Source organism: Bombina bombina, chromosome 3, assembly GCF_027579735.1.
Source record: "Bombina bombina isolate aBomBom1 chromosome 3, aBomBom1.pri, whole genome shotgun sequence".
Taxonomy (NCBI): domain Eukaryota; kingdom Metazoa; phylum Chordata; class Amphibia; order Anura; family Bombinatoridae; genus Bombina; species Bombina bombina.
The window spans coordinates 466,417,047-466,434,006 of NC_069501.1; the positions used below are offsets into that span (position 1 = coordinate 466,417,047).

General features: G+C 38.6%; 1 protein-coding gene across 1 annotated transcript in view; it reads right to left on the reverse strand.

The window, feature by feature from the left end:
* The window catches only part of LOC128651714 (acidic mammalian chitinase), a 35,126-nt gene extending 20,517 nt beyond the window's left edge, over nucleotides 1-14,609 (reverse strand). The window contains exons 1-8 of the mRNA XM_053704699.1: nucleotides 14,348-14,609; nucleotides 11,386-11,415; nucleotides 4,513-4,714; nucleotides 3,671-3,727; nucleotides 3,335-3,500; nucleotides 3,000-3,124; nucleotides 2,764-2,887; nucleotides 1,630-1,815 (exon numbers count right to left, since the gene is read on the reverse strand). Of these exons, the coding sequence (XP_053560674.1) occupies nucleotides 1,630-1,815; nucleotides 2,764-2,887; nucleotides 3,000-3,124; nucleotides 3,335-3,500; nucleotides 3,671-3,727; nucleotides 4,513-4,714; nucleotides 11,386-11,415; nucleotides 14,348-14,372 (915 nt within the window). The 5' untranslated portion in view covers nucleotides 14,373-14,609. The remainder of the gene's footprint in view (nucleotides 1-1,629; nucleotides 1,816-2,763; nucleotides 2,888-2,999; nucleotides 3,125-3,334; nucleotides 3,501-3,670; nucleotides 3,728-4,512; nucleotides 4,715-11,385; nucleotides 11,416-14,347) is intronic.
* Nucleotides 14,610-16,960: the final 2,351 nt, after the last annotated feature.

Consider the following 16,960-nt stretch of genomic DNA (forward strand, 5'->3'; position numbering starts at 1 on the left):
TATTGTGCTCTGTACCACACTCTATATTGTGCTTTGTACCACACTCCCTATTATGCTCTATATATATCACACTCCCTATTGTGCTTTGTACCACACTCCCTATTGTGCTCTGTACCACACTCCCTATTGTGCTCTGTACCACACACCCTATTGTGCTTTGTACCACACTCCCTATTGTGCTTTGTACCACACTCCCTATTGTGCTTTGTACCACACTCTATATTGTGCTTTGTACCACACTCTATATTATGCTTTGTACCACAGTCCCTATTATAGTTTGTACCACACTCTCTATAGTGCTTTGTACCACACTCTGTATTGTGCTTTGCACCACACTCTATATTGTGCTTTGTACCACACTCTATATTGTGCTTTGTACCACACTCCCTATTGTAGTTTGTACCACACTCTCTATAGTGCTTTGTACCACACTGTATATTGTGCTTTGCACCACACTCTTTATTGTGCTTTGTACCACACTCTCTATTGTGCTTTGTACCACACTCTCTATTGTGATTTGTACCACACTCTCTATTGTGCTTTGTACCACACTCTCTATAGTGCTTTGTACCACACTGTATATTGTACTTTGTACCACACTCTCTATAGTGCTTTGTATCACACTCTATATTGTGCTTTATACCACACTCTCTATTGTGCTTTGTACCACACTCTATATTGTGCTTTATACCACACTCTATATTGTGCTTTATACCACACTCTCTATTGTTCTTTGTACCACACTCTCTATTGTACTTTGTACCACACTCTATATTGTACTTTGTACAACACTCCCTATTGTGCTTTGTACCTTACTCTGTAGAGTGACTAAAAATCAATTTCTGTAAATTGTAAATGCTGCAAATCAAAATAGCTGGTTTAGGCAATTTGCAGCATTTTAAAAACCTAAGTTACAGATTTTGCTTTTTGGCCTCTCTAGGGAGGATGGGACAAAGCACAATTTTTATACAAAAGTAAGAGGTATTTATTGCCCTTTTCGGTCTGAACCTTTTTGAATTCTGGTTGTGAGAACATGAGGAATGATACTGGGAGGTGCTTATACTCCTGTACTCAGTCACATCATTTCCTCATGTTTCCAGAATACTAAGTTGCTATCACCTCCACAAAATGAGCAAAATTATTGAGATATATGTTTAAAAAATATTAATTTCATTTTGGTTAAAGGGACATTTAAGTCAAAAGTAAACTTTTGTGATTACATGCAATTGTAAGAGCTTTTTCAATTTACTTCTATTATTAAATATACTTTATCTTGGTACCCTTTGCTTGAAAAAAATACCTAGATAGGCTCAAGAGCAGCAATGCACACTTGACAGCTAGCTGCTGATTGGTGGCTTCAAACATATGCCCATTGTTACAGGTATATTGTTGCTACGGAGTTGATTTTAACTTTGTGTTTGACCCATGCAACTCCAACAATCTATTTTCTGCCAAAATGTTACTGAGCATAGTAGCATATAGTTGTACCTTTTCTAAAATATTCTATTAATACTTTAGTAAGTCTGTGCGGTTATTCTAGAAGTTATTTAAGTAAAGGGCCACAACATTTAAAAAAAAATAAAAACAGAGAAATTTACACCCTAAGAAACTCTTATATTTCTTTATTACCTCATAGTAGGCCCAAAAGCCAGCCTCTCCGGTATTAGGCCCAGAAGAACCTGCGCCAGACACTGGGATCCCTACGTCACATAGACTTGGATTCGGGTTTCTAAAGGTTCGTCCATAGGTTGGAATTCCCATAATGAGCTTTTCTGCAGGGACCCCATTATCTTTCCAGTAGTTCATAGCATATCTCTGCAATTGAGAAACAGTGAGAAAAAATAAGTGTCACAGATATAAAAGCAAAGAACAAGTAAAGCAGTGACCATAAAAAACTGATCTGTCTCTGTATCAGTTAAGAGCTCACAAGAGGACATGATTGCGCTATTGGTTTTGTGTGCAAACTCCCATGTATAGAGTTCAAAACACGCCATGTTTTCCACACTGGGGCAGTGATAGTCAGAAGTTTTAGGCAACAGAAGGCAACATATGTTCTATACTTCTGAAAGGGGCTACAAAAAATTAAAAATAAACATTTATAGCTTTTTAAATTTAGCACCTGCTGCCCACCATAAGTTAAATCTCAAGATTAAGAAATTGCTCCCCTCACAATAAAACAAGATTTTTGTTAAACACTACCGTCAGCTGGTCAATAATAACTGCAATGCAGGTATTAGTAAGTAAAGTCTATGGGGTAGATTTATCATGGTGCGGACAGACATGATCCGCTATAGCAACCCATGTCCGCCGCACATCGATAAATGCCGACAGCACACTGCAGATTCGCGGATAATCAGTCGCTAGCAGGGGATGTCAATGAATCTGATCTTATTCGATCGGGCTGATTGCTATCCGCCACCTAAGAGGTGGCGGACGAGTTAAGGAGCAGTGGTCTTAGGACCGCTGCTTCTTAACTTCTGCTTCAGGCGGAACTGAAGCGGAGTGGGTCAGAAGCAGCATCCCCTGCTTCATAAATCTACCCCTTTGTAGATGTAGGAAGAAGATTTATAATGTTAGTTTTCAAGCCGAACTATTAATATTTTGCATTGTGCTTTTAAATGTCCTATCGTCTGCTCTCTGTAATCCTTTTTTTCTAAAAATAAATAAATAATAACTATTGCCCCAGTTTTGTCCTGGACCTGGTCTGTTGAGTACTATGTGCAATTTAGGATGAGTACTATAGTAGTTTGGTGGTTCTCTTACAATGTTGAAATACACCATGTCGCCGATGTCTGTGGACCCTTGGCACAGGGGGCTGTTGTGTCCGGATATTGTATCCCAACCACCATGGAAATCATAGGTCATAACACTGATAAAATCTAAAGTCCTAAAGAGAAAAAAAAGGTCTGAATCAACTATGGAAATATTTAGATGGTTAAAGAACACCAACCATCTACAGCAAACAATTTCCATTCTCCTCCCTCATCTACTCCACTCACTTTCCAATCTTAGCAATCTCATAGCCTGCATCAATGGTTCCTTTTCCTGCAGAGACAGCTGCTGTTACCAGGAGTCTTGGACGATTTGTGGCAGCTCCTTCTGCAATGAAGGCAGCCAGGATTTCCTACAATATTTAGAGATGAGAGTGGAATAAAGAAAAGGTAATAATCTCTCATTATATAGACAGTGTGAGCTATAGATAAGGAGATGAGATAGATAGTTATCATGGCTATCTATTCTTGACAATGAGCATTAATCAATAAAATTGATCAATATTGGAGCACAATGATAACGGTGAAAGTGTTGAATTCTATAAGGGATATACAAAGCTCACCTGTGTCAATATAGTAAATCTTTGCTTGTCTTCGGGTGGGCTGCCTCTAGATCCCGGGAACTCAAAGTCAAGGTCAATACCATTAAAGTCATATTTTCTCAGATGTTTAATAAGAGAATCGATGAAGATCTTACGGTTCGCAGCACTAGACACCATTGTTGTGAATCTGGAAGCATTATTAATAGTAAATTGATTGATATAAAGCACTATAACACACCGTGTCCAATCTACAAATCAATTCAATCAAATCTATTAATAACATTTCCATATATAAAAGAAAATTGCAATTTTTACTTCTGTTTAATTACTTTTTCATATATAGAATAATAAACTCACTTTTGTGTTCCAAAGTTCCAACCACCAACAGACAATAATGTCACCAATTTTGGATTTCTAAGCAATAAAAAGACAAAGACAGTTATTGGCAAAATGTATTTTTTTGAGATCTACAGCAGAAAGCAGACACAGGGGCCGATTTATCAAAGTGCAGCAGACACTGTTGGCATTTATCATTGCACAAACATTTCTTGTGAAATGCTTGTGCATTACCACCCCTGCACATTCACGGCCAAGTGGCCACTAGCAGGGGGTGTCAATCAACCCGATCGAATCCGATCAGGCGGATTGCTGTCCTCCGCCGCAGAGGTGGCAGACGAGTTAAGGAGCAGCAGTCTTAAGACCGCTGCTTCTTAACTCCTGTTTCCGGCGAGCCTGAAGGCTCACACGGAAACAGATGCATTGGGGCTGATTGACGGCCCCACAGTGTAAGTTAAACTAAACTGTATAATTTGTGTAAATGTGATTATTGCTTAGCATTTGGCCTAGACAAGGGGAAGAAACTAGTTATATTTTAGGTCTATTTAATGTTACAAGAAAGTAGAATAGAAGGCTGGGACTTTTACTTTATTTACAGCTGGACAGTTACCCTGGTGAATATATCGGCTTTTAAGGCTAATGACATTAACATAGCAGGCACTTGCCACAAGTGAAATTCAGGATCTATATGGCTTTTCTTTCAGTGAAGTTGATAGCAAACATACAATAAACGACTAGACAATCAGCAAGCTGGGTAATAATGACACAGGCAAGGGCTTTCTATTTTTATTGATGTGGCTATCACAGTGTGTGTGAGATCAGTTTTGTACTGCGTGTGATCAGGCTTGGGATGCAATACTCACTGTTTTTTCAAGTCATTAAACTGCTTGTAGAGAACATCATCATTCCACTCATATGTTGCAATCTTGTTATCGTTTATAGTGGCGAAGGCGTACAGGAGGTGAGTGCACAGCTGCGGGTCCACGTTCCCTGGCATAAACTTTGCAGGTTCCTGTCGGTACTGTGACCAGTTTGTAAAGTAACAAACCAGCTTATAGGCAGAGCCTAAAAAGAGGTAATCAAAGAGAAGACCATCTCTCACTCTCTTAACTTAAAAGGACATGAAAGCCATTTTTTTCATGATTCAGATAAAGCATACCATTTTAAACGACTTTTCAATTTACTTCTATTATCTAATTTGCTTTGTTCTTTTGATATCCTTTGTTGAAAAGCATACCTAGTTAGGCTCAGGAGCTGGGAGCTAGCTGATGATTGATAGCAGCAGATATATGTCTCTTGTCATTGGCTAACTGGTCTGTTCAGCTAGCTCCCAGTAGTGCATTACTGCTCCTTTAATAAAGGATACCAAGAGAATGAAGCCAAATTTATAATTGAAGGGCACTGGAAATTTGTTTCACAAACTATAAATGTTGGACTTAGTGTCTCTTTAATAAGCCTCACACAAAGAAATGTCTTCCATACTGTTATCTCCTTCATGCATGTTTTAGGATTAGATTACAAGTGGAGCTCAAAATTACGTTTACGCTAGCGCAATATTTGCGCTACACACCGTAATCAGGGCCGGATTTACATCTCAGGTGCCTGTAGGCACAAAAACCTGAAGCGCCCCCCCCCACCCCCCCACCCCCCCTAGAAAAAAGTGGAAAAAATGAGGACTTTTTTTTATTATTATTTAGGACAACTAAAAATAAATATTAGATGTAAAATTACATTTTCCCTTTTATGGAGATACACAAATACACACACCAATTGCAATATTTGTTGTAATGGAAGCTACACCAAAAATCAATATTCACTTGACTCAAATGGCCATACAATTTCTATTATGTATAACAAAAACAAATCATGTTAAACTTTTAATGCAAAATATTCTAAAGAAAACCCTATTTAAAGGGACATCAAATGTGACAGTTTGCTGGGCATTTTATTATTGCACTAGTGCTTGCAGAGAAGTGTGTTAGCCTCTTGCAAAAGAGTTAAACACATAGTCAATGTCAGTTCTGAGACAGCAATACACATCTGTGCAGACCCAGATGGGCTCATAGGACATGTTTATTGACAAGCCATTAGTGTATTGCTTTTCTGGAGATGACTTTGACTATGTGCTTAACATTTTGTTGGAGTCAAACACAGTTTTGTGTAAACAATAGCAATATTAAAACTAGCAGCATGCAAGCTTGAGGCACGGCAGAGAACCTAGTGCAGTGAAGGGGGTAAGTCACGCAGCGATGGGCAGCAAATAAAAAATATATGTATATGAATACCTGAGTTTGCAGTAGCATTAACCAGCCACTTGTAATTGCTGGTTATTTATCGTGCGTCTGTAAATGGGCACACAATAAATTAGAGCTCCACAAATCTAGCCCTTAACCATTATTTGATTTTTTGACACTTTGGAGTTTATACGATCAGCGCTTTCCACCTATTGTGTTTTATGTATTTGTTGAGAGTAAACCAGGGATTACCTCTGTTTTATTCGGACAGCTGCAGATTGTTTTAAAATAGGATAAACCCTATGCAACTGACACTCCACTGGATCTATTGTCGTTCTAACTAGACTATATTATAGATCTAGTGTGTGTGTTTGATTCATCATAATCTTATTTATTGTATCTGAGTGCTTAGTGATACTGGGCTTTTTTTGGCTTGTCCATATATATTGTAGCCGGTGGCCTAGCACTCCTTCCGCATCAATGTTGCCAATGCCTGGGTGCTATCTTCAAGTAGAAAGTATAGAGCAATGGTGGAGATGGAGGGCACTCACAGGACTTGATTTAATAAGTAACATTTATTTATATTGCTGATTACATTAATACAGTGTTGACGTTTCGGCCTATCCTGAGGCCTTCTTCAAGACAGATTCATAGTCTTAGTTAGCAATATAAATAAATGTTACTTATTAAATCAAGACCTGTGAGTGCCCTCCATCTCCACCATTGATATATATATATATATATATATATATATACACACACACACATATATATATATATATATATATATATATACACACACACATATATATATATATATATATATATATATATATATACACACACATATATATATATATATACACACACACACACATATATATATATATATATATATATATATATATATACACACACACACACACACCACCAGCAAAAAGATTATGACTCGCTAAAAACTCAGATGATGGTTAGTATGTTTTAGCAATATATAAAAATAGTATTTTTTAATTAAGGTATTTGCATTTTTTTTTAGACATTATGCTATTGCACATTTAATAGACTACAGTATAGTGTAAACATAACTTTTATTTGCACTGGGAAACAAAAAAATAGTTTTTTTGTTTTTGCAATATTCGCTTTATTGCGGTGGTCTGGAACCGAACCCACAATATCTGCGATATGCTTGTATAATGTTGATTGTTGCACCAATGACCAGCTATGCAGATCTAATGAAGCAGGTTAAACATATTTATCAAACAGCCTTGGGGCGCGATCCGATATAGATCGCAGTTTGCGGCGCAAGCGAGGGAACCGGCGTCGCCCGCAGTTTCAGCTCGCAACTCGAGCTATCCCATATATGGCGCCGTCAGATGCTAACGTGCCGTAAGTCTGACAAACCAGCGATGTCCAGAAATCTGCGCAAGTACAAATTTCTGGCGTCGCCAGTGACTTGCGCCACGTTAGAAACTGCCGGCGCCTATAAAACCTGACTAAAGTCTAAAACACCCGCACTGTCTAACACGCCTCCCTAACATAGCCCGCACTGTCTAACACGCCTCCCTAACATAGCCCGAGACGTCTAACCCTCTATCCGCTATCCCCCCTCACTAGCCTAACAATAAAAAAGCTATTAACCCCTAAACCGCCGCTCCCGTACCCCGCCGCAACCTAATAAAGTTATTAACCCCTAAACCGCCGCTCCCGTACCCCGCCGCCAGCTATATTATATCTATAACCCCCTAAAGTGAGCCCCTAACACCGCCGCCATCTATATTAAAATTATTAACCCCTAATGTAAGCCCCTTACACCGCCGCCATCTCTATTAAAATGATTAACCCCTAATTTAATCTACCTACCCCGCCGCCAGCTATATTATCTATATTAACCCTAAGTATATTATAGTTAATATAGTTATTACATTATATATATTAACTATATTAACCCTAATTATATTAGGGTTAATATAGTTACTATAGTATTTATATTAACTATATTAACTCTATCTAACCCTAACACCCCTAACTAAATTTATATTAAATTAATCTAATTCATTTATAAACTAAAATATTCCTATTTAAATCTAAATACTTACCTATAAAATAAACCCTAAGATAGCTACAATATAATTAATAATTACATTGTAGCTATGTTAGGGTTAATATTTATTTTACAGGTAAATTGTTCATTATTTTAACTAGGTATAATAGATATTAAATAGTTATTAACTATTTAATATCTACCTAGTTAAAATAATTACCCAATTACCTGTAAAATAAATCCTAACCTAAGTTACAAATACACCTACACTATCAATAAATTTAATAAACTACAAACATCTATCTAAAAATACAATTAAATTAACTAAACTAAATTACAAAAAAAAACAAACACTAAATTACAAAAAATAAAAAAAAGATTACAAGATTTTTAAGCTAATTACACCTATTCTAAGCCCCCTAATAAAATAATAAACCCCCAAAATAAAAAAAATCCCTTGCCCTATTCTAAATTAAACAAATTTCAAAGCTCTTTACCTTACCTTTTGTGGGGCATGCCCCAAAGAATTCAGCTCTTTTGCATACAACAAATACAATCCCCCCCCCCCATTACAACCCACCACCCACATACCCCTATTCTAAAACCACCCAAACCCCCCTTAAAAAAGCCTAACACTACCCCCCTGAAGATCTCCCTACCTTGTCTTCACCACACCGGGCCGAACTCCTGATCCGATCCGGGCGATGTCTTCCTCCAAGCGGCAAAGAAGAATTCTTCCTCCGGCGATGTCTTCCTCCAAGCGGCAAAGAAGAATTCTTCCTCCGGCGACGTCTTCCTCCAAGCGGCAGCAAAGTCTTCATTCTTCCGGCGGCATCTTCAATCTTCTTTCTTCGCTCCGCCGCCGCGGAGCATCCATCCCGGCCGACTGCTGTACTACGAATGAGGTACCTTTAAATGACGTCATCCAAGATGGCGTCCGCCGAATTCCGATTGGCTGATAGGATTCTATCAGCCAATCGGAATTAAGTTAGAAAAATCTGATTGGCTGATTGAATCAGCCAATCAGATTCAAGTTCAATCCGATTGGCTGATCCGAACAGCCAATCAGATTGAGCTCGCATTCTATTGGCTGATCGGAACAGCCAATAGAATGCGAGCTCAATCTGATTGGCTGATTGGATCAGCCAATCGGATTGAACTTGAATCTGATTGGCTGATTGAATCAGCCAATCAGATTTTTCTAACTTAATTCCGATTGGCTGATAGAATCCTATCAGCCAATCGGAATTCGGCGGACGTCATCTTGGATGACGTCATTTAAAGGTACCTCATTCGTAGTACAGCAGTCGGCCGGGATGGATGCTCCGCGGCGGCGGAGCGAAGAAAGAAGATTGAAGATGCCGCCGGAAGAATGAAGACTTTGCTGCCGCTTGGAGGAAGACGTCGCCGGAGGAAGAATTCTTCTTTGCCGCTTGGAGGAAGACATCGCCGGAGGAAGAATTCTTCTTTGCCGCTTGGAGGAAGACATCGCCCGGATCGGATCAGGAGTTCGGCCCGGTGTGGTGAAGACAAGGTAGGGAGATCTTCAGGGGGGTAGTGTTAGGCTTTTTTAAGGGGGGTTTGGGTGGTTTTAGAATAGGGGTATGTGGGTGGTGGGTTGTAATGGGGGGGGGATTGTATTTGTTGTATGCAAAAGAGCTGAATTCTTTGGGGCATGCCCCACAAAAGGCCCTTTTAAGGGCTGGTAAGGTAAAGAGCTTTGAAATTTGTTTAATTTAGAATAGGGCAGGGAATTTGTTTTATTTTGGGGGTTTATTATTTTATTAGGGGGCTTAGAATAGGTGTAATTAGCTTAAAAATCTTGTAATCTTTTTTTTATTTTTTGTAATTTAGTGTTTGGTTTTTTTTGTAATTTAGTTTAGTTAATTTAATTGTATTTTTAGATAGATGTTTGTAGTTTATTAAATTTATTGATAGTGTAGGTGTATTTGTAACTTAGGTTAGGATTTATTTTACAGGTAATTGGGTAATTATTTTAACTAGGTAGATATTAAATAGTTAATAACTATTTAATATCTATTATACCTAGTTAAAATAATTAACAATTTACCTGTAAAATAAATATTAACCCTAACATAGCTACAATGTAATTATTAATTATATTGTAGCTATCTTAGGGTTTATTTTATAGGTAAGTATTTAGATTTAAATAGGAATATTTTAGTTTATAAATGAATTAGATTAATTTAATATAAATTTAGTTAGGGGTGTTAGGGTTAGATAGAGTTAATATAGTTAATATAAATACTATAGTAACTATATTAACTATATTAACCCTAATATAATTAGGGTTAATATAGTTAATATATATAATGTAATAACTATATTAACTATAATATACTTAGGGTTAATATAGATAATATAGCTGGCGGCGGGGTAGGTAGATTAAATTAGGGGTTAATCATTTTAATAGAGATGGCGGCGGTGTAAGGGGCTTACATTAGGGGTTAATAATATTAATATAGCTGGCGGCGGTATAGGGGGATTAGATTAGGGGTTAATAATTTTTATATAGGTGGCGGCGGTGTAAGGGGTCAGATTAGGGGATAGATAAGGTAGATGGCGGCGGTTTTAGAGGCTCACAGTAGGGGGTTAGTTTATGTAGATGGCGGCGGGGTCCGGGAGCGGCGGTTTAGGGGGTAATAACTTTATTAGGGATTTCGGGGGGGGGGGGGATCGCGGTTGACAGGGAGATAGACATTGCGCATGCGTTAGGTGTTAGGTTTATTTTAGCAGATCGCGGTTGACAGGGAGATAGACATTGCGCATGCGTTAGGTGTTAGGTTTATTTTAGCAGATCGCGGTTGACAGGGAGATAGACATTGCGCATGCGTTAGGTGTTAGGTTTATTTTAGCAGCCAGTTTAGGAAGTTACGGGGCTCCAATAGTCAGCGTAAGGCTTCTTACGGCTGCTTTTTGTGGCAAGGTGAAAATGGAGTAAGTTTTCTCCATTTTCGCCACGTAAGTCCTTACGCTGCATATTGGATACCAAACTGCGCGGGTTTGGTATACCTGCCTATGGCCCAAAAAACTGCGGGCGACGGCAGAAATATACGGGCGTAACTTCTAGGTTACACCGTATATGTGATACCAAACCCGCGCAAATATTGGCGTCGCCGGCTTTTGCGGGCGATGATTTATATCGGATCGACCCCTTGATTTCTAACTATGGCGACACCGCTCTATATCATATTTAACCAGCACTTATACCAAGGAATATAAATAAACCTAAACATGCAGTGTGATATATTTTGTTGCTATTTTAAATTAACATATTTCATTTGCTTATATGTGTACATGCTTATACATGAATGTAATTATTAATTGGGGTTTGCCATTTCCTTAAACTCCAGATCTTCTTGAACTAGTTATTAGCTTCTCACGTCTCTCTTTTTGTTATTTTCACGTGCTTAAAACAAAAAGGTGTCATAGCTCCTTACCCAGCTCTAAGTGTAGCAGCAGGAACAGTCCTGTGAAAAGAGAGAATATACAAATCACACAGATATCATTATTTATATTATTGTTATAATTCTTAATATTATCAATTGTTTGTAAAGTGCTGCTAATTTCCATAGCACTGGGTGCATGAGTAGTGGCACATAATGACTATGATCCAAGGTAAGAAAATAAATCAAATACATAAAACCAACAAGTTAATACAGGGGGAGGAGGGTCTAGTTATACAGAGCTTACAATCTACAAGTTGTGGAGACAAAAGGTGTGGGATAACTTGTCAGACATTACTTGCAGCATTGAGACAAGACAGTTCAAGATTTGTTTTGCCAGTTAGGATGAAGAAGAAAATAGCTAAAAGCTTGGAGACTGTCTGATGATGCAGGACAGAGGTATCCAGACATTAAGCAGCACAAGATAAGTCCTGGAGACAGGAAAGGAGAGATGCAGGTCAGAGGCTGATCTAAGAGGGTGGTTCGGAGAGTATTTATAAGTATTTAAATATGTGAGGAAATACAGGGGCAGATTACGTGTGGAGCGCTATCATTTGTGCGAGGAGTGTAAACGCGATCACAAGATGACGGTGTGTTCTTTACGCTCAAATCCATATTACAAGTGGCGTGCTATTTAAATTACCACAAATTAATTTGCACAAACTCGTGGTAAGTTATATTTTCTATAGGCAGCGTTGAACGGAAATGTCCACACGTATTACAAGTTGACGGTAAATCCGATCGCTTGATCCAAATCGCATTTAATTCTCAAACTTTTTATGCAGTCTGAAAGGTTGCTTAAAGAGTTTGGCCAGAGGAAACAGTTGCGCTAAACTACTCTATTAACCTCTAAACCCCCAAACCCCCACATTGCAAACTTCACCTCTACACTATTAACTCTTAAATCACTACAACCCCCATTACAAACTACCTCTCTACAGTATTAATCCATAAATTGCTACAGTCCCTATTGCAAAACAAACACTACACTATTAACCCCTAAACCACACACCTCACTTCGCAAACTACCCCACTACACTATTAACCCCTAAACTGACAGAACCCCATTGCAAAATACCCACAAAGATCTAAACCCCCTAACCAGGGTTTTCATGTAATGTTAGTGGGGGGGGTTTTAGGTAAGGTTAGGTTTGTTTGTTTTTCAGGTAAGGTTGTTTTTTTGGGGGGTAACTCAGAGGGGTATATTTATTATAGTGCGAGCGGACATGATACGATGTAGCGTATCATGTCCGCTGCACATTGATAAATGCCGACAACATACGCTGTCGGCATTTATCATTGCACAAGCAGTTCTTGTGAACTGCTAGTGCAATGCCGCCCCCTGCAGATTCGCGGCCCATAGGCCACTAGCAGGGAGTGTCAATCAACCCGATCGTGTTTGTTCGAATTGATTTCTGTCCACGGCCTCAGAGCAGGCGGACAAGTTATGGAGCAGCGGCCTTTAGACCGCTGCTTCATAACTTCTGTTTCCGGCGAGCCTTCAGGAGCTTGATAAATCGGCCCCAGAGAGTGTTAGGTTAGGAGGTTTAGATGTTAGTAGGTATTTTGCAATGGGGATTGTGGGTTAATAGTGTAGTGGGGACTCTGGTGGGCTATGTGATGGTTTAAGGGTTAATAGTATAGTGGGGACTTTGCTGTGGACTAAGTGATGGGTTAGGGGTTATTAGAGTAGGGGGCTTATGGCGATTAGGGTTAGCGCGTGAGTAATGATGTTAGGTTTTTTTCCCACTTTTCTCTCCATTGAAGCTTATGGGGGAGAAGGTTAATGCTCCGCTAGTAATCTAGCCCATAGTTGGGTGCAAGGTTGTTGAACTTGATTCCAAAGGCGAGCGCAGGGATAGGCAGAGAGGGACAGGCAATGTTAATTTGAAGCTTAGGTGGACAATTTTACTCATGATGGTTTGAGGTGGGGAGAGGCAGGAGCTGGGAAAGCCATTTAGGAGTAGGTTGCAGTACTCAATACAAGATCAAATGACTGAATTAAGGTTTGTCAGATTTATATGTTTAAATACTTCTGAGAGAACATTACAATGAACTTAAACTTAATTAAGAGTGATGCAGTTCTGCTTGACCGTGCTACATGTTATGCATTACTTGCTTATTTCATTGTAGGTACTCAGGTACATCTGTCATCTGGTCACAATAAAGGAGACAAACTAAACATACTCAAGAGGGTTGTTCATATGATTGACTGATTGGGATTTACACAACCCTAAAAACGTTGCAAACAAAATACATTTTAAGGTTTCTTTGTTTATTTCTTAGCTAAGGTTTTTAACATTTATTTTGTACGGATATATTTTGTAAAGTTGTGCCTTATTGATTAAATATGCTAAACACATACACATAAATATATATATAAATTACTTTTTTAAATGTCCCTTTAAATAATCACCCTATTGTCTTCCTAATAGCTATTATTACCCAGCAATGCTCCTTTAACCTGTGTACTGTGGCTGCTTGATAATCAGAATTAAAATAATTAGAGAGATAACAGAGTACAAGGGCAGAGAACAATGAGGTTGAAGATATATAAAATAAAAACTTAAAGGGACAGTAAAATCATAATTAGACATTCATAATTTAGACCGAGCATACAATTTTAAACAACTTTCCAATTTACCTCTATTTCATTTGCTTCCTTCTCTTGTTTTCCTTTGCTAAAAAATGTATCTAAGTAAGTTTAAGAGCAGCAAAGAACCTAGGTTTTAACTGCTGATTGGTGGCTGCATTTATATACCGATTGTCATTGGCTCACCCATATGGTCAGTTAGAAACAAGTAGTGCATTGCTGCTCCTTCAACAAATGATACCAAGAGAATGAAACTAATTTGCTAATAGAAGTAAACTGGAAAGTTGTTCTACCTAAATCATGAAAGAAACATTTTGGGTATCATGACCCTTTAACAGAATGTTAAAGACGTGGATAACTCACCCGCCCAGAGCAGCATCTTCCTCATGTTTCTGTACGTCTCAGCGATCAACAGAGGACCAAAATGATCCTTTATAGGCTGCAGTGGGCACTATCAGAGTGGGACGGGAGCAGCTGGATGCTTCAGATATGACTCACAATAACTTGTGCCATCTTGGCAAAGGCTAATAAGCAGCTGGTAGCCTGGAGAAATATGGCACAAGGTTATAGAAATCACTAATATATATTTCCCGGCAGAAGCAGAAGTCACGTCAACCTGTACTGATTTATCTTTTCACAACGAAAGGTTATGTTGCAAGAATAACAATTTATATGACTAAATATCACTCAGTTAAAAGAGGAAGTATATCAGATGTTGTAATATAATTTGTTTACCAGAACTATTTATTGCATGTTTATTACAATTTACTAGGAAAAAAACAAACAACATATAAATATATATTTCTGATAGGGACAATAGTAGAGCTGAGATAAGCTAATCCATTGCTAAGATTTGGGTATACACAGAATTTGCGACATACTATCAGTATAACCAAACAAATAAAATATATTTATAGTTTTAATACCCAATTAATTTTTTTGCTCTAAATTAAATATCTAGCGAGATAAGTAAATGCCATTTAAACATTAATCATATGATAAATAGAGGGTCATATGACCCATCATGTTATCAAGAGAAACGCTATTCCTTATAATGCGGTGATCTCAACTGTAACATAGTAGATGAGGTTGAAAAAAAGACCATTGAGTTTAACCTATACAAATCTAATATACTTACAAAACCAGTTGAGCTTAACCCCTTAACGACCGAGGACGTGCAGGGTACGTCCTCTTAAAAAAGTAACTTAACGACCAAGGACGTACCCTGCACGTCCTCGGTTTGGAAAACAGCTGGAAGCCATCCTGATCACTTCCAGCTGCTTTCCGGTTATTGCAGGATGCCTCGATATCGAGGCATCCTGCAATAACAATTTTTGCCCCTCTGGTGCAGAGAGAGCCACTCTGTGGCCCTCTCTGCACCGGACATCTATGGCCGCATTCGTTGGTGGGTGGGAGCGGAAGTGGGAGGCGGGTGGGTGGCCATTGATGGCTTCTTAGTCAGAGAGGGGGGCGGGATCGCCGGGGGCGCGTACGGGTGCGCGCGCGTGCACGAGGGGCGATGGGCGGGTGCGTGCACGGGGAGGGAGCGGGTGGGAACCGCTTACACTACAGAAACTATTTTTCTATTATTGTAAAAAAAAATCATTAAAAAACCTAATGAAATCATAAAGTAATCTTTCCTTTTGGATTAGAAGGCTTTCATCACAAAGAAGGAACAACTATTTCCTTATTAATATTTTCTGAAGATACCACCTTCAGAAGAAAATCATATTTGGTCCACAGGAAGAAAAAAACTTTCCAGGACAAGTCTAAAATATGCATAGGTTCAAAAGGAGAACCTTGCAGAACAGAAATAACTAAATTCAAGTTCCAAGGAGGAGAAATATGTCTAACAACAGGACAAATTTTCACCAGGGCTTGAACTAAATTTTGAACATCTTAGCCAAATTTTTGTTAAGCAAAACAGTTAATTCGATATCTGACCCTTTAGAGAACTACACCCTCATCTATTCCATCCTGAAGGAACTGACGTATTCTGTAAATTTTAAAGGATTTCCAAGAAAAAACCTCAAGAAGAACATCACAGAAACTAAGCTTTCCAGGTGTTATGATACATTCTTTGCTTAACTGGCTTACTTGCATGAAGCAAAGCTTAGATATCAGAGTCAGAGAAAAAACTGATCTTGAAGTTTAAGCATTTAACCTCCACACCTTCAAATTCAGCAAACTGATATCAGGGTGAAGCAGAGGTCCTTGAGACAGAAGATCCTTCCTTAGAGGCAGAGTCCATGTGGGAAGAGAAGACATCTGAATTAGGTCCACATACCAAGTTCTGCAGGCCCACTCCAAAGCTATGAGAATTACTGAAGATGAATCCTGTTTGATTCTTGCAATGGCTCTTGAAAGAAGAAAAAATTGGGAAAACAGGAAGGTTAAATTAAATATTCAGGGACAAACTAAGGCATCTATCATAGAGCTTTGGAGTCTCTATATCTGGCACACAATGCTTAATGCTGTGATTCAGCTTTTACACCATTAGATCTATACATGGTAAAACCTAATTTAGAATAAACTGGTCGAATATGTCTTGATGAAGAACCCATTCTCCAGACTAAACAAATTAAAGTAGTCTGCATCCCAATTGTTCACTGCTTGAATATGAAGTTGATAGAGAACAGCTGTTTCCTTCTCTATTCATAACAGATAGAGAGACATTTCTTGCATGGTGAGGGAGATGCAAGTCCCTCTGTGATAGTTGATTTAAGCAACCGCTGTAAAGATGTTGTTTCAGAAATGGAGATGGGACTTGAATGAGAATGGACCATTGCCTGAACAGCTCTAAGAAATGCTCAGAGTTCCAGAATGCTGAGTGGTAACCATGCCTCCAGAGGGAACAAACTCCTTTCGTTACTAGAGATCTCCAGATGGTGCCCTGGCCCAGGCAAGTGCCGATGAGAGCACTGAAAACAAAAACAAAAAAAGGATGCATAAATGGTATACAGCAAGGAAACAAAG